Here is a 27,707-nt window from a genome sequence, read left to right as displayed (position 1 = left end):
CTGCATCTTGCTCTGTTACCCCCATCACCTGCATGTCCTCCCTCACCACATCCATAAACCTTCTCTTAGACCTTCCTTTTTTCTTCTTCCCTGGCAGCTCTATCCTTAGCATCCTTCTCCCAATATACCCAGCATCTCTCCTCTACACATGACCAAACCAACGCAATCTCGCCTCTCTGACTTTGTCTCCCAACCATCCTGCCTGAGCTGATCCTCTAATGTCCTCATTTCTAATCCTATCCATCCTTGTCACACCCAATGCAAATCTTAGCATCTTTAACTCTGCTACCTCCAGCTCTGTCTCCTGCCACCGTCTCCAACCCATTTAACATAGCTGGTCTCACTACTGTCCTGTAGACCTTCCCTTTCACTCTTGCTGAAACCGTCTGTCACAAATCACTCCTGACACTCTTCTCCACCCATTCCACCCTGCCTGCACTCTCTTTTTCACTTCTCTTCCACAATCCCCATTACTCTGTACTGTTGATCCCAAGTATTTAAACTCATCCACCTTCGCCAGCTCTACTCCCTGCATCCTCACCATTCCACTGACCACCCTCTCATTAACTGCTTTTTTCATGAAAAAATTATCTTAGCTAATTATTTTTTTAATGCATGGAGTAAGAGGGAGGAGTGGTGGACTAATATTTTTATTAAGTGTTTATTTCTTGTGAAATTGTCTGTTATTATTAACTGTATATATATATATATATACCCACACTGGGTGGGTTGGCTTCAGTGGGATGTGGCACCCTTTGCAGCTCCAGGATGTGCAGGACGCTCTCATGACCACTAAATGGCTTTTATCTAGTGTCCAATTTAAAATATCATCATACACAGTTTCAAGGCTGAGATCATTCGGGGACATTACCAGTTGTGTATGTCCTATTAAAAATGTCATTTAGGGACATTTAGCGGTGCAGAAGTGTCCTATCAAAGCAAATCAGCATGTCTGACTCTCAGCCCTTCAGACCCCCTAGCGCTCACACACAAATGTTTGTTTTTTTCTAAATTTGTCCAGATACCTCAATGTGCCCCCAACCACCCATTTCCAGATTTGGCGTCTTGTTCCTCTGTGTCTGTGCCCGCCCAGGGTTTTATGCAGGCTGTACCCACATGCAATTGTTCAGCTGAAAGATGCCAAGAGGAAAGAGAAACGAGCCCCTCGTGTTGGCCACTTGGACCCTGTGAAGGGGCTCTTGACTCTCCTTGGTAAATCGAGAGTGAGTTTCTCTCGTCACCAGAACGGATACTAATGAGGGGCTTGTATGTCGCCACAGTTGCCCAAAACAACCTGGTTGCTATGGAAACGGGAGCTTTTATTCCTGCAGAAAAGCTCTCAGCCTGCTTGCGCATTTCATCTTCATCATGATGGGTGTCCATTCCGGGGCTGAAGCAGCCAGGCTCCATGTGGGTCCTGAGAGTCATCACCTGCATGTCAGTGATCAGGCCAAGTTGTCTTCTAGACACTGGAGTGTCAGTGAACTTTGATTTTGTTATTAAAAAATTACATCTCTAACCATTGCCTGCATAATCATCCTTCTTGAAAAGGGATAACAGTGAGTCATCCAGATGGCTTGTGACTGGTCATACTAGTCATCCTCCAGTCCACTTCAGGTTTGGGACTCAAAATGGTGTCCATGGGAAACAGCATGGCAAATGGTGGCCAGTGGCATTCTGGCAAATCCGTAATATCTTTCCTTCCTCTGTGGGGCCATCATTTAGATGGAGCTTGGCACAGACTAATTTCACAAGGCTACCTGTTCAGTGAAGAAGGCCGCCCGAGTGGCACCAGAGAAACGGCACTGGAGCCTGCTGTTCCATTTCCTGTAGGCCATCCTTCAGGGCAGTTTCAGCATCCTGTGGCTGCCAGTTTCGTTTCACCTCATACACCAATCAAAAGAAGACCCCAAGTTAATAAACGGATAATTATCCCGAGTCTGAGACATCATTTATTGCCCACACCATTAAAAAAAAAAAAAAAAAAAAAAAAAAAAGCCAATTGATTCTTTCCACCCGGCAGTCTTTTAAGCCTCTGCCTCAGGGTGATGGAGCAGGTCAGTCACTCCATCACTTTGATTTATTAAGGAGATGAAAATTATTTCCCTCACTGCTTGGCCTGAACCTGCGGTGCTCAGAATAGATGATCAGCTCCGTGTCCCACAGGAGTCGGAAAAAGCAATCAGCCAGGTCTCCTGTGCTCGATAGCGCTCTTTTCCTAGGCACTCTGGGGTCTCGGCCTCAGAGACAGGCTCACTAAGGAGGCTGGCATAAGCTGCCTCTCTTAAGTAAAGAATCAGGACCCCTGGCCACAGCACTAAGATTGACAGAATTTGAAAGTCAGGGTCTCCATCTGAACATTCAGATGGTTTGTGAAGATCCTGAAACACGTTGATGCTTCCATTGATAACGTAATCGGCCTCGGCCAACCCGTTCAGAGACCTTCTCTGTTTTGAGGCTGTTAAGGCCTCGTCACAGTGCTTGAGTTTTCCAGTAATTTGCACTTGTAGCCGTCATTTACATAATCCTAGTGAGTCGGAGACAGTTGGCAGCATATTCCTGTAATTCAGTCTCCTAATGTGACACGCCCAATAACTCACTCCAATTAGTCCTTAACTCGCTCTGACATAATCAATCCTATGTTTAGTCATAGTGGTGGGCTCTGTGTGCATGAGAGCTGACAACCAATGAAGGTTCATCCAGAAGTGCACAGAATGTAGCGACAAGGATTGAGGAGTGTGGGTTTTTTGGACCTCACAAACGGACAAGAAGCTCATCTATTTGGTATCTCATATTTTACGTACAATGACAGAATGGCTTAACGAAACAAGGGGCTGAGATTTCATCTGAACTCACTGTACCTGTTAACCCTTCATAAAGCACCAGCCCTGTCAGGCAGCATGCTAAGCTATTGGCTGCTACAAAAATGGGTGAGTATAATTTAGCTGGAAGGTCGTCACGCAGTCAATAAGTGTGACATGGCCAGCGATTTTCATTTGCATAAGTTGGCACAGTCTGGCAACGAGATCAGCAACCCAGTCAGCAAATCTGACATGCCTTGCAACTAACTAGAAGTCACAAAATGTGACAATGGCTTAATGAGAATGCCATGTCAGTGCTGAACCTGTTACATAACGAGGAGCTGCAATCTCAGAGACCATCCCAGTTCTGAGGTTGCCCCTTTTTAGTATAAAATTGGGGTCCTAAAGTAAGAGATGCCCATTTACAGTCAGAGAAGCAGAAGGCCAATCTCACTGCTGAAGTTGATTAGAAAGAATTGGGGTCCCAGTTTCAGAGATCATCTCCTCCGATATCCACTCTGTTGACTTACGTTTACTTTTTTGTATTTAATGTTAAATAATCTTGTGTAATTTTTGACACCGTATTTGTTTGTCCTGGGACTTTTGTAGTAGCATTAGCGGGATAATGAACCAGAAGTGTGCAGCATATGGAGCAATCTGTGCAAAGACATAGAAAGTCAGCACTGAGGTCCAGTCTCTATCTAAGATGTCAAATTAAAATTTGCGCATGTTGGGAAGTTTAAGAATTAGTGTGTTCATACAGATTACTTGTGAACCCTTTGTAATTCACCATTTTTTTGTCTGGCACCTCCTGACATAGCAGTACGAGAACCCCACCCAACATTTGATAAACTGTTTGATTTGTCTTGATGTCTAGTTATGCAAAATATCAAGCTTTTAGGGTGTTCTTCACTATTTTTGTCCCTCTACACCCTAAACACTCATCCTTAGGACATTCTGAATCAAACTTTGTGCAGGAGATTACACCCTTATGATAAAGAGCACACCAGTGAGTGTCTTCAGCAGAAACAATCAGAAGGACTTGGAGTTGTGCATGTCACATCAATCAACCCCAGGGCTCCACTCTCTAATGGATGTGAGAAGTTTTTATAAAACTTTGAAAAAGTGAAAATCAGCTGTATCTGCATGTGGATTATCCTTTCATGCTATTTTAAAGTTGTGGATCATTAATTTCATAAGAATTTTAATATTTGATTCTGTAACCTCTAAGCCCTTCTAAGAGCCACTCCCAGATGGTTAAAAATGACAAATTTCAAACATAACCTTGTGGGGTATTGTTTTAGACTATTTAAAGGTCAGTTACTATGAATATAATGTTATGTTTGATTTTTGATCCTTTCCTACGGATCTGGCCCTTGTCACATGAGTGTGCATGGGAGACAGTTGAAGGCTCAGGTGATTGTACTTCTCTAACAATCTAGGGGATGGCACTGTGCAATAACACTTTCTGTTTTCCTCCCTCTACAGACCAGAAAACTTAACAGCTCTCCTCCAACGACGTCACTTCTAGTGTCCATCCACCTGTATCCACCTCTTTCTGCCCAGCAGCAATATAACTGGAAGAATCGCCATCTTGGACAGTCTGAATAGGTCTCTGGTCTTAGAAGTCTTGAATTTTGTGATTTCACATGCTTTATTTTGATCTAACCTAGTTTCAATTGTACCGAGTTTGTCCACAGTTACCCCGGCACTCTCACTGTCTCCTTTAGTCTTATTACAGTGGTGTAGTCTGCAGGATTTACTTTAAGAAATGATGGAACAGCAGGACATAACAGCGGTCCTCCAGTCAATGGCTAGTGATCTACAGGTACCCAAAGTCCAGGTGGGAGTACAACAGATTCAGCTCACTGAATCAGAGTTATGTAACTGAGCTCGAGTCACTCTCTAAAAGGAGTGACAGATGGTTCCATCCCAAGTAATTACAAGCAACTAAAATCCAAGGTGCTACTCAGGTATGGCATTAGCTTGGACCAGCAGGCAAGGGCATGACACAAGTGGAAATTTGACCCTGAGTGGCCAACTCGCTTGCAGGCTTTTGATTTGTGGGGTAGAGTCAGGCAGTGGCTGAAGTTAGAGAAAATTGGCTCCAAAGCTATTACAGAGCTGATCGCTTGCGACTACTTAGTGAACACCCTCCCTGACTACCTCACACAGCCAGTCCAGAGGTAACAATTTAATTCCATGGTATCCCTGATACCAACCCTCAAGTGGCACAGTGTATCCTAACAGGTCGAACGTGCTGAACGTTTTTCTGGTTGTCATAAGTCCCGGATAGGATGTGTCGCTACTCCAGAGCCTACCCATCGCAACATAGAGTCCTCGGTCAGAATTACGGAGAAGCACAGTGCTCCTCTACTACATCCTCAACTACCTTCACTTTGGTGAACTGATCGACTGCAGCTGAGTGCAAGGAGAGAGGTACTGTTGCACTGTCAATCCCCTGTTCCTTGTCTACAACGATAGGGGAATGGGCATAATATTAGAGCACTTATAGACTAAAGCAGCAACATCTTCATTGTAGTCCACTATTATGTGGTTTTGCAACAGTGGGAATCCGGATCAGTTTAACCTGTATTCATGGGGAAACTCACTGGTATAGGTCCGCCACATGTATTGTCATATATCAAGGGTTGACTCATAAGATTAAGATGGCTGTCATGTGCAGCCCCCCTTTCCCAGTAATCTTGGGGTGGGATTGGTCACAAAGCAAAAGCAGTTAAGACACATATCACCTCTGCTAAAATATTGGGCCTCATTATTGATGGTAATAACCCATCTCAAACTGTCTCCACTCTGTATTATCCACTGACTTCGAAGTAAGGTAATGTGGCTACTCAGCGGGATGCGGAAAGTACAATGCAATCACGCTTGGATGTTTCTACGGAGACGAAAGATCGCGGAGTATTGCTGCACCCCATGAGGTCATCCGAGATCCTCTCTTGGAACTACACTTTCAATTTAGGCAAATGCCAGCATCATTTAAAGGAGAACAGTGGAATGATGATTCCCTCAAGTCTGTAATGAATACGGTTGTTCTGATTGATGGACAATATACAAATTATTCCATGCCACAGTGGCCACACTTTGTAATTAATAATAATTGTCATATTGTGTAGCTGAGCATGAGGGAGAGGTGAGATCATTGTTGTTAATTCTGTAGACTTACCGGTTGCAGGTATACAAACTGGCACATACCCATCTCCTAGATACCCACTTGTGAACTGAGAAGATGTTACAGGGGATTACATTCCAATTTTTTTGGCTCGGAATTAATGAGGAAGTCCGTTGCTTTTGCGTTTCCTGAGTGTCAGTTGAGACAGAATTCTCAAAAGGACCGTGCTCCTCCAGCTTCCACATCACTCATTGATATTCCCTTTGAACGCATAGGGGTTTATATTATAGGACCTCTTGAACCCTCTGCATGTGGTCATAAATACATTGTTGTGATTGTGGATTACACTGCACATTACCCTGAAGCTATTCCCATGAGACTGGCCAATTCTAAAATTATTGCACAGAAACTTGTCGGGGTCTTTGTGTGTGACGGCATCCCTAACAAAGTCTTAATGGACCAATGGATACTTTTTACCTCAGAAACGTTCAAGGAAGTAGCCAAGTTACTCAGGATTACTCATCTAAAAGCCTCAGTGTACCATCCTCAAACTGATGGTTTAGTAAAGTGGTTTAATCAGATGCTCAGACAAATGCTGTGCAAGGTGGTCAGGAAGAACGGGAAGAATTGGGATCCCCTCGTACTCCCACTCTTGTTGTTTGCCTATCAGGAGGTTCCTTAAGCCCCTACAGGCTTCTTCCCTTGGGAATTATTTTATGGATGACAACCCTGGGGATTATTGGATACAGTGGAACCTCGGTTCATGAACGTCTCGGTACACGTACCAATCGGTTTACGACCAAAAAGTTTGCCAAACTTTTGCCTCGGTTCACAACCGCACACTCGGTATACGAACAAGCCAGTTTCCCTTTCGGTTTGTACGTGTTCAGTCTCTCCCTGTACATTTCCTGTGCAGCGAGCAAGAGAGAGAGAGTGAGAGAGCACGTGACACACACACACACAGAGGCAGCGCGAGAGAGAGACAGATGCACACACACAGGCAGCGCGAGAGAGACAGACGCACACACACAGGCAGCGCGAGAGCGGGCTGGACTCATAAGGTAGAGAAGGTAAAGAATGCACTGGGCTTGATTTTGTTTTCACTTCTGTTTACAGCGATCGGTTCGTAGCGTGCATTGTCGCAATGTTACTTTTCTTGGTGGTTTATTAAATTACGGATTTTTTCAAATGTTCATTTTTTTCCCTGTGCTTAAAACTCATTAAAAATAAAAAGTGTTTTTAGCCAGCGGTTGGTAGCGCTATAGCGTGAACTGTTGCAGTGTTAGTTTTCTCTGTTGCTCAAGGTTTTCTCAGTGTTATTCAATGTTTTTACATTTAGTTTACTATTATGCTGTGCATTCTATGGTTTAATTAACTATATTTGTGCTTTAAAACTTAAAAAAAATATATATTTACATACAGTTCGTATGGTCTGAAACGGATTAATTGTATTTACATACAATCCTATGGGGGAAATTGCTTCAGTTCACAACCAAATCGGTTTACGAACAGAGTTTTGGAACTAATTATGGTCATGAACCGAGGTACCACTGTATATTGAAAGATGGTTGGGAAGAAGAGGTACTGCCACCAATATTTTAAAATGTATTGTGCAATTATGCATTAGATTTGCTAAGATTAGACATTTTTTAAAAGAAAATTTTGAGTGTTCGCAATCAGCACAGGCTCGCTACTATAACCATGGAACATCTCTCTGTGAATTCCAATCTGGAGATTGTGTCATGGTTCTTGTTCCTGTTTCCCATTCAAAATTATTGGCTCATTGGCAAGGCCCTTATGAAATTAAGCAGAGGTAGAGTTTGGTAGACTAGTTGGTTAAACAACCAAATCGTCGACCAGCGGAGTGTGTATATCATGTGAATTTATTGAAACCATGGAAGGAAATAGAGCTATATACCTACTCAGAACAACCTTGCTTCATCTTCACTCGTTCTAAAATCCTTAACCCCAGTTTGAATTTGACACTCAAACAACAACAGGCGCTCGAAGCAGACATCTTGTCTATCCCGGAAGTGGTGGACAAGTGGCCTGGAAAAACTTCCCCAATTGCCCACGACTTCATTACGGAGCCTGAGGTCATAGTTGGAGAACACCCATACTACCTCCTGGAAGCCAAACGAATGGAATTAGAACATGAGATCAGATAGATGCTGGATCTTGGTGTCATAGAAGACAGTTTTAGACCCTGGTCCAGCCCCATTGTACTGGTCCCAAAACCAGATGGAAGTTGTTGTTTTTGCAGTGACTTTCGCTGGCTAAATCAAGTTTCATAGTTTGATGCTTATTTGATGCCACAAGTGGATAAGCTCCTCAGTCAGCTTGGCAAGACTCAGTATTTAACCACGCCTGACATGACAAAAGGGTACTGGCAAATTCCTTTAATGGAATCCGCAAAGGAAAAGGCTACATTCAGTACCCCTAGTGTCCTGTGGCAGTACTGGGTCCTCCTATTTGGTTTGCACAGGGTGCCTGTGACCTTCCAACATCTAGTGGATAGAACGCCATGTCCTCACAATTCCTTTAGTACTGCCTACTTAGATGATGTCATCGTTTATTCTGGCACATGGAAGGATCAAGTATGGCAGGTTTGTACTGTGCATCTGACATTAGGTGAAACAGAACTTGGGAGCAACCCTAAAAAGTGTTTTTTTGGGTTGACTGAAGCTAAATATTTAGGCTACTTGGTTGGCAGAGGTACCATGTGACCACAGTTCGCCAAAGTTGATGCCATTAAGAACTGAGCCCCTCATAAAACCAAGTGGCAGGTCCAAGCTTTCTAGGGGTTAGTGGGAAATCACCACCAGTTTGTCCCTTGCTTCTCTGAGTGGGCAGTGCTCTTGATAAATTTAACAAGGAAGCAAGCACGCAGACACAGGGGTGTGGGATGAAAAGTCAAAAGCCGCATTCCGTGACCTAAAACAGGCCCTCATATCAGTACTTGTATTAATTATGCCAGATTTTTCCTTACCTTTTATTTTGCAGACCGATGCTTCAAACACAGGTCTTGGAGCTGTGCTGAGCCAAAGCGTCTATGGTGTTGAACACCCCGTTATGTATCTGAGCCGGAAACTATTCATTCATGAGACCAGGTATGCAGCGATGGAGACAGAGGCCCTTCCAATTAAAAGGGATATTAACCAGCTGAGGTGCTACCCCTTGGGTCATGAATTCACTCCGGTGTTGGACCATGCATCTTTACAGTGGAAGGCTCTTCATAAGGAGGTGAATCCCAGTGTCACTGGGTAGTTCTTGGACCTATTGCCTTATCAGTTTAAAGACCTACATCATTGGATTACTTTCCATGCCAATGCTAATGCTTTTTCTCATGTCCATGACCTCATATGTTGGATCGCCCGACCTGACAGGTCTAGGCTAAGTTGGGGTACTCTCACATGCGTGTGCATGGGAGACAGTTAAAGGGCTCAGGTTATGGTTAATCTCCACCAATCTAGGGGGTGGTGCTTTGTGATAACACACTCTCGTTTCCTTCCTCTGCAGACTGACAGCTCTCCTAAAACGATGTCACTTCCAGTGTCCGCCCACCTGAACCCGCCTTTTCTGGCCGAACTGCCATATGACTTGGACAATCTGAATAGGACTGTGGTCTGAGAAGACTCAAATTTTCCATTTTTTGTGCACTTTATTTTGATCTAACATTTTTTCAGTTACACGGGCTTTACCCTCGGGTGCCCCAATATTCTCACTGTCTCCTTTGGTCTTATTACACCATATGGGGATGTCTATCAGAGAGTGAAAAATGACAAATTTCTATTATAATCGAGAATATTTAGACTTTATAACCATTTACATTGAAGCACACCTTTTTAATATTTCAAATAATAGGTGGCTTTGCCCCCTGCTCGTTTGGCTTGCCAACTCCTGGACCTGCGATACGCACTAGCCACTTTGTGGTTCTGCCGCCCGTGTATGGGGGTGCGGATGTACAATTTAAACAGATTGTTATTTTCATTGTTACATATGCATAAGAGAACTAACTATTTTACATTACTGCGAGTAATTTACCATATTAAAAAATAAATAGTAAAACATAATTATTTGAAAGTAAATTATGTTTCATGTTATGTTAGAGTTATTGATTGCGTAATACGATTTCGTTCTGTTTGACCTTGAAATTAACATGCAAATACATTTTAAACTTTTAGTGTAAAACTTCAGTAAAAGCAATTTTTTTAATTAAATTTTTGTTAATATCGCATTGAATTTTGATTCTGTGTTTAGACTTTCATCGTGACAACTTTCATCGTAACTGCCTGTGAGTGAGATTTGTTTGTTTCTCTCTATTAAGTAAAATGACTTTTTCAAATGTTTGGCACTGAGATTTGTACATTTTCTTTGCAAAAGCTATTCTAATGGGAAACTGTTAACATTTTAATACGAGTGGCATATCAAGATCTCCTTTGGTGTCTAATGTTATTCCCTGAATTACCTTTCTTGGATAAATCCTTCTTTCTACAGTCATTCGTGGAGGAAGACCGGAGGATGTAGATGTAGTTGATGTTTTCATCTTCTGCACAATCACCACCAACTGTTTCAGCAGAGTCTATTGATACACATTTAACCTATTTGCCGTATAACCAATCAACAATTTTCACGTTAATTCGTTTGACTTCATGTACTCATTTCTGCTGTTGATAACCCTTCGTGATGAAATCCTTCAATAAGATTTGGACATAATACGTCTTTATTAATTGGGAACTTAAAGTGAGGAAAACGTTAAAATTTATAAGAGCTGAGAGTGCAGGAACTGTGTCTGTTAAAAGCATTCATACGAGTGAGAGGACCGCGTGCGTGGTTGAATATGGTGGTGAAGAGGACGGGACTTGAAAAAAATCTCATGGCCAAAGTCTCATCTTGCGGGAATTGAAAAAATCTCTTGAAAAAAGTGTCATCCCAGGAATTTTTTATATAATAGAGAGAAATGATGCAGTTGTTCTTGTTTATTATGTACTTCTACCACATAAAGTAAATCCTCACATTTCTTATTGATACCCTGAATTTGGGCGACCTACACTAATTCAGACTTTTATTTGCTTTTTTCCATTGCTGTGGTGTCTCTCCTCCAGGTGCCGCTCTTGTCGATGTGCAATGAAGAAATGTGGTCAGTGGAGTTGCCCAATTAACGTCAGTGGAGCGCCACTACAAAGGTTGGTGCGTTAGACGTGTCAGCATTCGATTTTTGCAAACAACTAAGTAAAAACTCTGTGTAGTAGTGCTGTTCATGAGGGCAAGTCCTTAATTATCCGCACTATTGTGAAATTTTGTTTGGGTTGGCCGTATAGCTTTCCCTGTGCTCTTATGGAAACGTGGCATTTCTGTAGTCATAGTGGTAAAGTTTCAACCTTGATCAGTTAGTTTCTCTTATTATTTTCTAGGATTAAACATGGCTGCTCCACTCTATATTTGCACCAAAGAAGAGCAGACAGCAGGGATCTGTTTTTAATGGACTGAATGTGTACCAGGACCTCAGAGACCTAGCAGTAAGGCTGACACATCCAGCCCCTCACGATTAGACAACAGGATGCCCAGTCTCCATATTGAATCTGCACAGAGATGCATCCCATGGTAAGAGAATTTCGGTCTCAGTCTCAAAGGTGGGCTGCTTCTATTGAAAATAGAATTGGGGGATTTGGGGGTCCCCTAGTCGTAATTAAAGCCTGCAGAGTTCAAGACTCAATGCTAAGACAATTTGTCAAACTATGACGAGCTGCCCGTTTAAGCCATTTATCAGGATTTGTTTTCCAGTCACTGACTCGACATTATGGCTACAGATGTGGCCCCCAGCTTAAAGACCACCTGATCTGTACGGCTGAAATAGACAGCTTCTTACAAATCAGTTAGAGTCTCAACCTCAAGATACAAAGAAGAAGATAGGAGCAGACCTCTCTAGGTAACAAACCGTTAGAAAATGAGGGTCTCAATGGGAGAGACTCTGAAGTCTCGTCCACCTTTTAGAATTAGAGGATCAGGGTCCCGGTCGGAGAGCTGGTCTCGCATTGAAACAGTTTTCCTATAACAGATATGGGGTCCAAAACGTACAATGCAGAAACTCCATGTTTTAGAGACCATCTTAACTTTGATGTTTTCATAGACTCCCTCTTAAAATAAAATATTTAGGGTCTTTTCCTTATTATTAAGAGCTCTTAGTCTGTAAGGAGCTATATAGAGGAGGCCTTCTGCCTTTCATTCTTAGAGAATGGGGGTCTCGGTCTACTTGGTCTGCCTGTTGGGATTAAAAGATTGGGGTTTCAACCTGAGAGGTGCTCTTAGCTTTGTCTGTCTTTGAGGATTAAAGGATTTAGATCTCAGACAGAGAGGTGGTCCTCCTGTAACATACAGTATGTGGGGTCCCAGCCTTACAGATAGCAAAGTCCATGTTTAAGAGACCCAGTTAATATTTAGGGTCTTGTCCTCAACATCAAGAGGTCTTAGTCTGGAAGGAGAGGACCCACCTAAATAACGGAGAGGCATCCTACCTTTCATATGTAGTGAATGGGGGTCTCAGACTGCTTTGAATACCTGTCACTGCAAAAACATTGGGGTCTCAGTCTGAGATGTGGTTCCAGCTTTGTCTGCCTTTAAGAATGAGAGGAAAAAGGCTTCATTCAAAGGGATGGTCTCACACTGAAAGTCTTAGTAACAGTTTTGGGGTCTCAGCCTTTGCAGTTAGGCTGACAATAGTCACAATCATAATTAAAGAGTGAAAATGTCAGTTGTTAACCTTTGAGGCTTACATGGGCCACCTCGCACTTTCAAATCATTAGGATTGTGAAGGTTTCAGACTACATGTCACCATCTTGATGGTCATGCTAGGAGTGGACCCACCAAAATAAAGGCTGCATATCCTGCCTTTCAAACTTAGACATTTGTAGTGTCTGTGTGCTCAGTTTGGGATGGTCCCCCTACTCCAGAGTTAGGGTCCACACCTTAGCATACTCTCAATGAGTTCCCACCTTGACTTATGGTGTCTCTAAAAAGCAACTTGCAGCACCTGACCGCATTTTCTCAAAACGTCATTGCCTACTGACTGTTATTCTTCAGGTCCCTGAGCCCTTGAGACTTTGAATGCTATACAGTATATAATATGACATATACAGTGCATCCAGAAAGTATTCATAGCGCATCACTTTTTCACATTTTGTTATGTTACAGCCTTATTCCAAAATGGATTAAATTCATTTTTTTCCTCAGAATTCTGCACACAACACCCCATAATGACAACGTGAAAAAAGTTTACTTGAGGTTTTTGCAAATTTATTAAAAATAAAAAAACTGAGAAATCCCATGTACATAAGTATTCACAGCCTTTGCTCAATACTTTGTCGATGCACCTTTGGCAGCAATTACAGCCTCAAGTCTTTTTGAATATGATGTCACAAGCTTGGCACACCTATCCTTGGCCAGTTTTGCCCATTCCTCTTTGCAGCACCTCTCAAGCTCCATCAGGTTGGATGGGAAGCGTCGTTGCACAGCCATTTTAAGATCTCTCCAGAAATGTTCAATCGGATTCAAGTCTGGGCTCTGGCTGGGCCACTCAAGGACATTCACAGAGTTGTCCTGAAGCCACTCCTTTGATATCTTGGCTGTGTGCTTAGGGTCGTTGTCCTGCTGAAAAATGAACCGTCGCCCCAGTCTGAGGTCAAGAGCGCTCTGGAGCAGGTTTTCATCCAGGATGTCTCTGTACATTGCTGCAGTCATCTTTCCCTTTATCCTGACTAGTCTCCCAGTCCCTGCCGCTGACAAACATCCCCACAGCATGATGCTGCCACCACCATGCTTCACTGTAGGGATGGTGCCAGGTTTCCTCCAAACGTGACGCCTGGTATTCACACCAAAGAGTTCAATCTTTGTCTCATCAGACCAGAGAATTTTCTTTCTCGTGGTCTGAGAGTCCTTCAGGTGCCTTTTGGCAAACTCCAGGTGGGCTGCCATGTGCCTTTTACTAATGAGTGGCTTCCGTCTGGCCACTCTACCATACAGGCCTGATTGGTGGATTGCTGCAGAGATGATTCTTCATCTGGAAGGTTCTCCTCTCTCCACAGAGGACCTATGGAGCTCTGACAGAGTGACCATCGTGTTCTTGGTCACCTCCCTGACTAAGGCCCTTCTCCCCCGATCGCTCAGTTTAGATGGCCGGCCAGCTCTAGGAAGAGTTCTGGTGGTTTCGAACTTCTTCCACTTACGGATGATGGAGGCCACTGTGCTCATTGGGACCTTCAAAACAGCAGAAATTTTTCCGTAACCTTCCCCAGATTTGTGCCTCGAGACAATCCTGTCTCGGAGGTCTACAGACAATTCCTTTGACTTCATGCTTGGTTTGTGCTCTGACATGAACTGTCAACTGTGGGACCTTATATAGACAGGTGTGTGCCTTTCCAAATCATGTCCAGTCAACTGAATTTACCACAGGTGGACTCCAATTAAGCTGCAGAAACATCTCAAGGATGATCAGGGGAAACAGGATGCACCGGAGCTCAATTTTGAGCTTCATGGCAAAGGCTGTGAATACTTATGTACATGTGCTTTCTCAATTTTTTTATTTTTAATAAATTTGCAAAAATCTCAAGTAAACTTTTTCACATTGTCATTATGGGGTGTTGTGTGTAGAATTCTGAGGGAAAAATGAATTTAATCCATTTTGGAATAAGGCTGTAACATAACAAAATGTGGAAAAAGTGATGCGCTGTGAATACTTTCCAGATGCACTGTATAGTGCCTTTATGTTACACTTGCTTTCATTTGTGCTGCAGCACCTGACCACATTTCCTCAATGCCCATCGGTTATTATTGTTCAGGTCTCTGAACCCCTGAGCCTTCCAATATCATATAATGCTCTACATATAGCGCCTTTACATTTCCCTTACTTGCAGCTATGTGGCTGTCAGCACCTTCTCTCTTTGCATTGATTGTTTCACCCCAGAAAGCTGTTGCCCAACGTTCATTAGTGTTCAGGTGTCTAACCTCTTCAGGCATCCAGTACTATATAATGTTAGATATATATAGCGCCTTTACATTACATGAGGCGGCACAGTGGCGCAGTGGTAGCACTGCTGCCTCACAGTAAGGAGACCTGGGTTTTCCACCCTGTGTGGAGTTTGCATGTTCTCCCCATGTCTGCGTGGGTTTACTCCCACAGTCCAAAGACATCCAGATTAGGTGCATTGGCGATCCTAAATTGTCCCTAGTGTGTGCTTGGTGTGTGGGATGGCACCCTGCCCAGAGTTTGTTCCTGCCTTGTGTCCTGTGCTGGCTGGGATTGGCTCCAGCAGACCCCCGTGACCCTGTGTTAGGATATAGCAGGTTGGACGATGACTGACTGACTTTACATTACACCTGCTCTCAGTCATAAAGCTTGCAGCACCTAACAGCATTTCCTCAGAAAGTCATTGCCCACTCGTCATTATTCTTCAGGACTCTGACCCCCTGAGACATCCAGTTTTATGTATATAGTGCCTTGACCTGCTGTAGTATCTGCACTGGTTGAGGAGAGCAGGGATCCAAAGGTGATTTTGACTTTTGTTCAGCAGTGATGAGGATTTGAACTTGACTATCAATGTCCACCATTGTGTCACTTTAGAATGGAAAACAGACTTCTGTCTGTGAAGGCACAGGAGGCTACAGTGCATGTGTATCTAATCACAGCAAAGTAATAATAATGACTATACATTTTATCTATATAGCGCCTTTCCCATGCTAAAGGCACTTATTGAAATAGCAGGGTATATGTAACATCGGATACAAATAAACAGATAGATACAAGATATACAAAGGCATTAAATAGAATAATAGACAATAAACCAAAGTAAAATACTAAATTCAATAATAAAAGAAAGCCTAGCATCATGTGTGATATAACACACACACAAATTATACTGAGAATCTGGACAGAGAGGAAGACTGAAAGAGGAGGCAGAATGTCAGGTTAAGTTAAAAGCCTTCCTTAACAGATGAGCTTTAAGTTGATTTTTAAAAGAATGAATGGAGTCAGCTGATCTCATTAATTTAGGGAGGTCATTCCAAAGTCTGGGCGCTATACAGCTAAAGGCCCTGTCACCCATAGAGTGCAGGTTAGTGTGGGGCACAACAAGATTGCCAGAATCAGAAGACCTTAGGGGGTGAACAGCAGCATAGCGATGGAGTTGGTCACTGATGTAGTCCGGTGCAAGGCCATTTAAAGCTTTGTAGGTTAATAACAGAATTTTACATTCAGTTCTGTAAGACACACGGAGCCCAGTGTTGCTAGTTCATGTTAGAACTTTGCAGCAGAGTTTTGAATCATCTGGAGCTGTGAACTAAGATTTGAAGCAGCACCTGCCAGTAGGGAGTAAAAATAATTGATGCGGGATGTGATATAAGCACGAACAAGTTTCTCAACATTAGAAAAGGAAGGAATGAGCGAAAACAGGATCTATTATGGAGGTGAACGTAGAAAAGTTTCTTAAAATGGTTTATGTGGGTGGAATATGATAGGGAGGAACCAAATATTACACCAAGATTCCTTGAATCAGAAGAAGGTCTGAGGAGATCACCGTCAAGAGTGACTGAGAAGGAGCTCATTTTCTTAGGTTACGCTTTAGTGCCAATTTGCAGGTATTCGGTTTTATTACAATTTTATTTTAAAGAGATTTGCTCCATCCAGGTTTTAATCTCACTGAGGCAAATAGTTCCACATTCCAGTGGCTGTAGGGCATCTGTTGGTGGAGAGAGATTTGCGGATCTTGACTTTGCCAATGATCTTCACGGAGTCAATGGAGGCTCTGATCGGGGCTCTCGAGAGACTGAGTGAGTGTCCTGATAAAAACCAACGTCCAGGCCTTCAATGGCCTCTTAGGCACAGCCATCAGCAGAAAGTGTCGACCTCGTCGAGAGGTTAACTTACATCGGCAGTGACATTCATGTCTCTGGTGGCTCTTACTATGAAGTCAGTAGACGGATTGAGAGAGCATGGGGGGGTCATGAGGTCCCTGGAAAGGGTTGTGTGGCGCTCCCGATATCTGAGCAAAAGGACGAAGGTCCAAGTCTTTAGAGTCCTGGTGCTTCCTGTCTTGCTATATGGTTTTGAGACATGGACGCTATCCAGTGACCTGAGATGAAGACTCCTTCGGTACTGTGTCTCTTTGAACAATCACTGCTGGTTTGACTTTGTGTCGAATGAACGGTAGCTCATGGAGTCCCAAATGAGGCACATGACCTGCATTGTGAGGGAGCATCAGTTGCAGCACTACGGCCATGTGGCGCGATTCCCTGAGGGTGATCCGGCTCACAGGATACTCATTGTTGAATACCCAAATGGCTGGACCAGGCCAAGGAGATGCCCACGTACAGTCATATGAAAAAGTCTGAGAACCTCTCTTAATTCTTTGGATTTTTGTTTATCATTGACTGAGCTTTCAAAGTAGCAACTTCCTTTTAATACATGACATGCCTTATGGAAACAGTAGTATTTCAACAGTGACTTGAAGTTTATTGGATTAGAAAATATGCAATATGCATCATAACAAAATCAGACAGGTGCATACATTTGGGCACCCCAGCAGAGATATGACATCAATACTTAGTTGAGCCTCCTTTTGCCAATCTAACAGCCTCTAGACGCTGTCCTCCTATAGCCTTTCATGAGTGTCTGGATTCTGGATGGAGGTATTTCTGACCATTCTTCATACAAAATCTCTCCAGTTCAGTTAAATTTGATGGCTGCTGATCATGGACAGCCTGCTTCAAATCATCCCATAGATTTTCGATGATATTCAAGTCAGGGGACTGTGACAGCCATTCCAGAACATTGTACTTCTCCCTCTGCATGAATGCCTTTGTAGATTTCAAACTGTGTTTTGGGTCATTGTCTTGTTGGAATATCCAACCCCTGCGTAACTTCAACTTTGTGACTGATGCTTGAACATTATCCTGAAGAATTTATTGATATTGGGTTGAATTTATCCAACCCTCGACCCTCGAGGGGTGGGGTTTGATTTGTTTTCAATCCTGTTTTTTGTAAAAATTGATCTATTTGTACGGAATGATTACAATAAAATTAATTAAAAAAAAAAGATACTGGGTTGAATTCATCCGAACCTCGACTTTAACAAGGGCCCCAGTCCCTGAACTAGCCACACAGCCCCACAGCATGATGGAACCTCCACCAAATTTGACAGCAGGTAGCAGGTGTTTTTCTTGGAATGCGGTTTTCTTCTTCCGCCATGCAAAGCGCTTTTTGTTCTGACCAAATAACTCAATTTTTGTCTCATCAGTCCAAAGCACTTTGTTCCAAAATGAATCTAACTTGTCTGAATGAGCATTTGCATACAACAAGCGACTCTGTTTGTGGCGTGAGTGTAGAAAGGGCTTCTTTCTCATCACCCTGCCATACAGATGTTCTTTGTGCAAATTGTGCTGAATTGTAGAACAATGTACAGATACACCATCTGCCAGCAAGATGTTCTTGCAGGTCTTTGGAGGTGATCTGTGGGTTGTCTGTAACCATTCTCACAATCCTGTTCATATGCCGCTCCCGTATTTTTCTTGGCCTGCCAGACCTGTTGGGTTTAACAGCAACTGTGCCTGTGGCCTTCCATTTCCTGATTCCATTCCTTACAGTTGACACTGACAGTTTAAACCTCTGAGATAGCTTTTTGTAGCCTTCCCTAAACCATGAGACTCAACAATCTTTGTTTTCAGATCTTTTGAGAGTTGCTTTGAGGATCCCATGCTGTCACTTTTCAGAGGAGAGTCAAAGGGAAGCACAACTTGCAATTGACCACCTTAAATACCTTTATATCTCATGATTGGACACACCTGTCTATGAAGTTCAAGGCTTATCGAGCTAATCCAACCAATTTGGTGTTACAAGTAATCAGCATTGAGTTACATGCATTCAAATCAGCAAAATGACAAGGGGGATACACATTTTTGCACAGCCAGTTTTTCACATTTGATTTAATTTCATACAACTAAATTCTGCTTCACTAAAAATCTTTGTTCGAAAAACACCGCAGTATTCAGATGTTCCTAGGAAATGAAAGACATACCACTGTTATCTTTTTTGTTGAAAGGAGAGTCAATTATTATGCAGGCTGAGAGGGGTTCACAAACTTTTTCATATGAGTGTAACACCTGGCTGCGGTAGATAGAGGGTCATATCCAGACGGTGGGACTGGGCCGCGTGTCTGCCTGGGGGTTTCCAACTGGGATCCTGAGCTGTTTTGTTGTGTGGTGGGAGCATCAACACGCTGTACCAGTGCCTGCTCACCAACCTGAACTGAAGCAAGTTGTGAGCTGAGAAAGCCTGATGAAGTTTCACTTTTAACATTGAAATAGAGTTGAGTATCATCTGCATAAGAATGAAAGCCCAGTCCATAGCTACAAATGATATGGCCAAGGGGACACATATAGACACAGAAGAGCAAAGGGCCAAGGACAGAACCCTGAGGAACCCATCATGTGACTGGCACTGAGCTGAATCTGCTGTTGCCAAGACTAACACACTTTTGCCAATCAGTCAGATAGGACTTAAACCACTGGAGGGCAGTGCCAGAGATACCCAGCATGTTCTCCATTCTGGACAGTAGAATATCAGGATCTACCAGAATTAATAGGCTGGTTTGTCCAGTCTGTTGTCATGTGCAAATCATTAGTTACCCAAAGCAGAGCAGTTTCACAACTGTGCTGTGCTCTGAAAGACTGAAAGGGTTCCCTCAAATTATCAGATGGTAATTGATAAGTTAGGAGGCTACAACACGCTGAACTTTTGACAGAAAAGGCAAGTGAGAGATGGGCTGAAAATTGTTAACATTGTCAGGATCAAGACCAGACTTTTTTTAACATTGGGGTAACAGAAGCAATTTTAAGTGGCTGGCACAAAGCCAGTTTCAAGGGATGTATTTATCATTGTTGTGACAGTTGGGATTATGGCATGAAGGCAGGATTTAAGAAGTGTGGTGGCGATTGGGGTGCAGTACACAAGTAGTCGGCCTACTCTTACCAAGCAGGTCGTTAACAAATGCATATGTGGCTGGTGAAAATTTAGAAAAGGAGCAGGATGGAGTGGGAAGACGGAAAGATATAAATGGGTGCTGGATTTATATTAGTTGAATTATTTAGATCTTTACATAGACACCTGTGCGCTTGTGTGTGTGTCTCAGCTGTACCCGCTGACAGCCAAGGAGGAGCAGCGACTGGCACTGTGCTCCTTTTCAAATAGGTAACCAAAGTAAGAAAATAAACCCTACAGCCCACTGTGAGCCACAGAGACATGAGCAGGGCTGCCCAGTCATCAGGCAGGAAGCAGTGCACTCTGGGATGGCTTGTGCTTCAGCACTTGGCGCTTTTTAAAAGGTCTTCACCTCCTTGGGCATTTTTAATTTCCATTGTGTGCATCACAACTGATTTATCTTGGCATTTTTTAGACTTTTTAATGTCAAAGTGAGTACAGATCTGTGCCAAGCGGCCCGAGTGAGTTACACACATAAAATACAAAAGAATCCATCAAATACAGTGCATCCGGAAAGTATTCACAGCGCTTCATCACTTTTTCCACATTTTGTTATGTTACAGCCTTATTCCAAAATGGATTAAATTCATTTTTTTCCTCAGAATTCTACACACAACACCCCATAATGACAACGTGAAAAAAGTTTACTTGAGATTTTTGCAAATTTATTAAAAATAAAAAAAATTGAGAAAGCACATGTACATAAGTATTCACAGCCTTTGCCATGAAGCTCAGAATTGAGCTCAGGTGCATCCTGTTTCCCCTGATCATCCTTGAGATGTTTCTGCAGCTTAATTGGAGTCCACCTTGTGGTAAATTCAGTTGGTTGGACATGATTTGGAAAGGCACACACCTGTCTATAGAAGGTCCCACAGTTGACAGTTCATGTCAGAGCACAAACCAAGCATGAAGTCAAAGGAATTGTCTGTAGACCTCCGAGACAGGATTGTCTCGAGGCACAAATCTGGGGAAGGATACAGAAAAATTTCTGCCGCTCTGAAGGTCCCAATGAGCTCAGTGGCCTCCATCATCCGTAAGTGGAAGAAGTTTGAAACCACCAGGACTCTTCCTAGAGCTGGCCGGCCATCTAAACTGAGCGATCGGAGGAGAAGGGCCTTAGTCAGGGAGGTGACCAAGAACCTGATGGTCACTCTGTCAGAGCTCCAGAGGTCCTCTGTGGAGAGAGGAGAACCTTCCAGAAGGACAACCATCTCTGCATCAATCCACCAATCAGGCCTGTATGGTAGAGTGGCCAGACGGAAGCCACTCCTTAGTAAAAGGCACATGGCAGCCTGCCTGGAGTTTGCCAAAAGGCACCTGAAGGACCCTCAGACCATGAGAAAGAAAATTCTCTGGTCTGACGAGACAAAGATTGAACTCTGTGGTGTGAATGCCAGGCATCACGTTTGGAGGAAACCAGGCACCGCTCATCACCAGGCCAATACCATCCCTACAGTGAAGCATGGTGGTGGCAGCATCATGCTGTGGGGATGTTTTTCAGCGGCAGGGCCTGGGAGACTCGTTAGGATAAAGGGAAAGATGACTGCAGCAATGTACAGAGACATCCTGGATGAAAACCTGCTCCAGAGTGTTCTTGACCTCAGACTGGGGCGACGGTTCATCTTTCAGCAGGACAACGACCCTAAGCACACAGCCAAGATATCAAAGGAGTGGCTTCAGGACAACTCTGTGAATGTCCTCGAGTGGCCCAGACTTGAATCTGATTGAACATCTCTGGAGAGATCTTAAAATGGCTGTGCACCGACGCTTCCCATCCAACCTGATGGAGCTTGAGAGGTGCTGCAAAGAGAAATGGGCGAAACTGGCCAAGGATAGGTGTGCCAAGCTTGTGGCATCATATTCAACAAGACTTGACGCTGTAATTGCTGCCAAAGGTGCATCGACAAAGTATTGAGCAAAGGCTGTGAATACTTATGTACATGGGATTTCTCAGTTTTTTTATTTTTAATAAATTTGCAAAAACCTCAAGTAAACTTTTTTCATGTTGTCATTATGGGGTGTTGTGTGCAGAATTCTGAGGAAAAAAATTAATATAATCCATTTTGGAATAAGGCTGTAACATAACAAAATGTGGAAAAAATGATGCGCTGTGAATACTTTCTGGATGCACTGTTAGTTACTGTCAGTTCTGAGTAGTTGGCAGCCATGACAGCCTTCATTCGGTGTGCACACATCTCTCTAGTCGGCTTTGCATGTCTCCATGATGGCTGACCTTTTTCTCCTTTCTTTCTTCACACAATCTGCTCGAGATCCATCGGGTTACACGGAGCTGGTGAGTTAACAGCCACAGTGTCTCCGTTGGATGGAGATCCGGACTCTGACTCGGCCACCTCAGGGCGTTCACGTTGTCATTTTCAGGCCATCCCTGTGTAGCTTTGCCTTTTATACTTGTGGTTGTCATTTTACTGGAAGGTGCAGACGTTGTCAGGTTTTCCTCCACATTTTGCTGCCTTCATTTTACCCTCGCAAGCCTTCCAGGCCCTGCAGCAGAGAAGCCTCACCACAACCCACCCCCTGCTGCCGCTGCCCCCTCTGTGCTTCATGCTGGGGATGATTTTCTTTTTCATGATGTGCAGTGACCAAGCATGGCGTTTAGTTGGTGGACCAAAAGACACAAATTTTGCTCTCGTCAGACCACAAAACCTTCGTCCTTCAGAGTCCCCAGTATGCCTTCTGGCAAATTCTGGTAGGAATGCCATGTGCAGTTTTTTTTTCTCTTTGCCACGCTACCTGAGGGCAAACCCTGTATAACTGAAAAAAGGTCAGATCAAAATAAAGTGCACGAAAATGCCAAATTCGAGTCTTCTCAGACCGGAGTCCTATTCAGACTGTCCAGGTGGGCAGACACTACAAGCGATGCCGTTTTAGGAGTTTGAAGTCTGCCCAGTCTCATCCCACTGTAGCTTGTCGCTCCTTCCGAGTTCTCAGCAGTCTCTTGATGGCCTCCCTCGCTCGTCCTCTCCTTCCACAATCACTCCACCTGCTCTCTGCAGACTTACAGCTCTGCCATACTCTTTCCGTTTTTTAATGACTGGTTTAACTGGAACTGCAAAGGTTATTCAGTGACTTGGAGGTTTTCTTGTCTCCATCCCAACATCATGCAGTTGTTCTGAGTGTTCTCTTTTGTCTTCATTGTGTAGGTTAGACCACCATATTGACTGACCACAAGTTGGCCTGACAATGAATCATCTGGAACCTCAGAGAGGGAACCTCCATTGAGCTGATTCAGTGACTTCTAACACCAGTTGGCCACAGCAGTGGTGATTTAGGGGTCTCGTAATATCATATTAATATTATTATTGAATACAATCAGTTCTTAGCATAGACCCCTTTGCAGAGATCTGTGTTCACTTTGACATTAAAGAGTCTTTTTCTGTTGAGCCGTATCAAAAAATGTCAAATTGGGTCCCCGTGACTGTCAGTGCTGTGTAACAGTAACACGAGTGAAGTCCCCAGGGGCTGAGGAGTTTATTTTACAGACGCTGTACACTTAACTTCATGTGCACAAACCAACAAATGTCGCTTGGAGTGTGTGAGGCGCATGATGTCGTCTGGTGTGTGTGTGTGTGTGTGACGGTGCAGTGCTCGCGTGTGACTGTGGGGGGGGGGGGGCTGCGTCTGAGTGACACCTCCCACCCTGTATGACTTGGACTGGGCGGTTGTGTGTTCATCATGCGCGTCTCGTTGAGCTTCAGAAGATGCGTGTCAGCCAAACCAGAAGTGCCCAGCTGTCGGGAGAGTGTGGATCTTATAGGGGGCACACATGTGCTTACACAACCGGCAGCGCGGTACAAAAAAACCGAGTGGGCCTGAGAACGTGCGTGTGCGAGTCACTATGACAACTGGGTGCCCAGTTGTGATGCCCAAGACCAAGTGTGTGGGAGGACCCGGTGAGGAGCACAGGAGACTCCAGAGCCGCAAAGACTTGACGGGCTGCGCATGGGAACAACTTCGGGGAGCCCAGCATGGGGGCGGCGGGCTGCGACCGTCTGTCTGCGGGTGTCTGAAGGAAGTGAGCGCCCACATCGCTGTCTGCCTGAATTTTATATGACGACAGCTAAGATTTCGAGCTGCGCGTGTCGTGTCCAGTCTCTACATACACATCAACGGCTTATGCGTGACTGTGGGAGGAGCGCACGGGCCTCGCGGCACAGACGGACTGTGTCTGAACGGCGGGTCCGGGCCACTGCAGCAACTGCGACTCGGAAGAGCAGAAAGAGAACGCTGTTTGAATGCGACACTCGCATCTCCGGTCACCACACTGCATCTGTCACTCACAAGATTTACAGTCGCAGATAGACAGAAGTGAAAGGCGCCATATAATAGATGGCTAGCTGGAGAGGCATGAAAGGCGCAAGGTGACATAGTCACTATGTAAGAAATATATAAAGAGGTCGAGAAAAGTGAAAGATACAATATAACTGATAGAAAGAAGTGAAAGATACAATAGAGTTGACAGAAAAAAGTGAAAGGTACAATATAAGAGATTTATAGATAGGAAGACACGTGTGAAATGCGCTATTTAACATATAGTTAGGAAAGGCACAATACAGATAGAATGAATGATAAATAGATAAAAGTGAAAGGCACTAAAGAGAGATAGACAATGTGAAAGGCACTGAATGATAGAGAGAAAGAAACGACAGGCGCTATATAATAGTTAACGTGAAAGGCGCTATATGATAGATATGAAAAGTGCTATATGATAGATGAAAGGCACTGTATAAATAATAATAATAATAATAATACGTTTTATTTAAATAGCACCTTTCCCATGCTCAAATATAGACAGATAGATAATGAAAGGCACTGTATAATAGATAGATGGATGAAAGGCACTATATAAAAAATAATACATTTAATTTAGATAGCACCTTTCCCATGCTCAAAGATAGATAGATAGATAGATAGATAGATAGATAGATAGATAGATAGATAGATGTGAAAGAAACGACAGGCGCTATATAATAGTTAATGTGAAAGGCGCTATATGATAGATATGAAAAGTGCTATATGATAGATAGATGAAAGGCACTGTATAAATAATAATAATACATTTTATTTAAATAGCACCTTTCCCATGCTCAAATATAGACAGATAGATAATGAAAGGCACTGTATAATAGATAGATGGATGAAAGGCACTATATAAATAATAATACATTTAATTTAGATAGCACCTTTCCCATGCTCAAAGATAGATAGATAGATAGATAGATAGATAGATAGATAGATAGATAGATAGATGTGAAAGAAATAACAGGCGCTATATAACAGTTAATGTGAAAGGCGCTATATGATAGATATGAAAAGTGCTATATGATAGATGAAAGGCACTGTATAAATAATAATAATAATACGTTTTATTTAAATAGCACCTTTCCCATGCTCAAAGATAGATAGATAGATAGATAGATAGATAGATAGATAGATAGATAGATAGATAGATAGATAGATAGATAGATGTGAAAGGCACTATATAAAAGATAGGATAGCTAGATGAAAGGCACCATATAAATGATTAATGAAAGCAAAAAATGAAAGATACATATATGTAAGGCACAATATGATAGATCTGCGGTGGACTGGCGCCCTGCCCAGGGTTTGTTTCCTGCCTTGCGCCCTGTGTTGGCTGGGATTGGCTCCAGCTGACCCCCGTGACCCTGTAGTTAGGACACAGCGGGTTGGATAATGGATGGATGGAATATCATAGATACAAAAATAGATTGAAAGAAGTGAAAGGTAGTATAGAACAGATCATTCTACGTGAAACGCATTGTATAATAGATACATAAATAATCGTTGGAAGGGAAAGGAGCTGTATAATAGATCAATATGAAAGGCACTATATAATAGGTGTAAATAAAATAATAGCAACAAAAAACAAAACATAAACAGAAGCGCACTTCTGGAAAGGCACAACAGATGAATAGATATGAAAGGCGCTATATAATTAATGAGTAGATTAGAAAATGTTACCTTCTCGTAACCAATGCGCGTAGATTAGCCAAAGCAGGCAAAGGCAGCAAAGTGACGCTCCAGTGGCCGCACACAGCGCTCTCGGGCCCGCCTGCATCCTCACCAGCCCCCCGAACTCCCGCACAGACCCGCACACTAGAAACTCATCCACTAAGTGAGGCCTCTCAACAGCATCCTTCTTGAAAGCGAGAAGAAGCAAGTAGAAATCCCCAAGGCGCGGCTGCAGGTGTCACGATATCCGAGGCGCAGCGCTCACCTGTCCCCCCTCATTCTTGGAGCGCCTTGCAGCAGCAGCGACGGCGGAGACGCTACGGCTCGCCTCGCCAATGAGAACATCCCGGCGCAGCTGCACGGAGGTCTCGCCTCAGTGCAGAAAAGCGCCCGTTAGTGTGCTGCCGTTCCAGGATCTGGGGTGGGGGGCGGGTTGTGTAGGGGGTGGGGTGCTTTATAACCCCGAGCTCAAATCATCAGATCCCAGCGCTCCATGCCATTAAGCCTTCAAATGAGCCACAAAGAGAACTCGGTGCTGATGGACCCCAAGTGCCAAGTCCGAAGTGACAGATCCACGCTCCACAGGTCGCGATACGGGGTCCGAACCCTCTAGATTTCCAGCGACAGGTCCCGTCAGCTTGTGGCTCTGCACTCCACAGGTCCGAGTCTCTTTCTTCGATCTTTACACCGCCGATTTCCCCGTCCGTTGTCAGGTCCAAATGGGCAGCAGCGCACTCGCGGCTCTGTCTGAGAGTCCGGAGGCGCCACGGACAGCCCGACTGGCCCGACTCCCAGCGAGTGTCTCTCGGATTTTAGCTGGAGGCTCAGTGAGTAATTCAAAGAGGAGGAGCGAGGCGCGCGATTCTTGTTCAAATGACGCAGCTGTGAGCAGTCGTCCCTCTGCAAAAGCGCACTCTGCCGCGGCGATGATTTCGGCGGCTCGCGGAAGGGAGGGAGGGGGGCTACAGCGAAAGGCGGAGAGGAGAGGGGAGCAGGCGAGACGCAGGACTCGGGGCTATCAAGATAACGAAGATAACCTCTCGTCTCACAAATGCGGTCCGACAATGCCTCCTCATTCCCGCAGCGCACATACTCGATCCAAACTGAACTTTTACATCACACCACGTTACGGATTTCAATCAGACATCCAACAGCCCCCCTGTGGCACAGCGGCCGTGAGCACCTTTAGCCTTCAGACTCCACTTATTTGGATTTAACGGTTTTACAGAATAACCGAGGAAGACGCAAAATCGGAAATTTAGGAGACATCGGGGGCAAAATGCACAGCTGGATTTAGTCAATGTCACGGGGTCAAACCTAAACTGCCGAGTTGAAACCAATGAGCCCCCTGTATTGAGTCAAGCAGGTAGACTAAAGTTCAGAGTCGTCAAATATCTGGAGTGAGACCACTGCAGACGTCTGCTCTCAATCTCTGACATGAGGCCACCCTGAGTAAGATTATAATACAAGTCCACCAACACCATCTGGTGGGAGCGCAAAACTCATATCCACAACTGAAGTCCATGTGAAGCATCTGGCATGTCCACTCTGAACATCTGGCATGAGAGCTGCATTTATGGAGTGGACCCCCACTGCAAATCTCGGAGACAGACGGAGCTCTGCATTGTGCCGAGACTGAACAGCTTGGCTGGACCTGGCACTGTCTTCTGCCAAATGATGACCATCAGGACAGAAACTGGCACAGATAACCCAGTCTAGATGCCCTCTGTCAACATCAAAGGCAAGATTAAGATGC

General features: G+C 43.9%; 1 protein-coding gene across 2 annotated transcripts in view; it reads right to left on the bottom strand.

Annotated features, from left to right (window-relative positions):
- LOC114647865 (chemokine-like protein TAFA-5) overlaps nucleotides 1–26,623 on the bottom strand; it is an 87,030-nt gene extending 60,407 nt beyond the window's left edge. For both annotated transcript variants that reach the window (XM_028796536.2, XM_028796537.2), the window contains exon 1: nucleotides 25,961–26,623. In XM_028796536.2, the coding sequence (XP_028652369.1) occupies nucleotides 25,961–26,057 (97 nt within the window). In that variant the 5' untranslated portion in view covers nucleotides 26,058–26,623. The remainder of the gene's footprint in view (nucleotides 1–25,960) is intronic.
- Nucleotides 26,624–27,707: the final 1,084 nt, after the last annotated feature.

This window comes from Erpetoichthys calabaricus, chromosome 3 (assembly GCF_900747795.2).
Source record: "Erpetoichthys calabaricus chromosome 3, fErpCal1.3, whole genome shotgun sequence".
NCBI lineage: Eukaryota > Metazoa > Chordata > Cladistia > Polypteriformes > Polypteridae > Erpetoichthys > Erpetoichthys calabaricus.
Note: the sequence above shows the minus strand (reverse complement) of the source record. Positions and strands in the feature narration are given on the sequence as shown.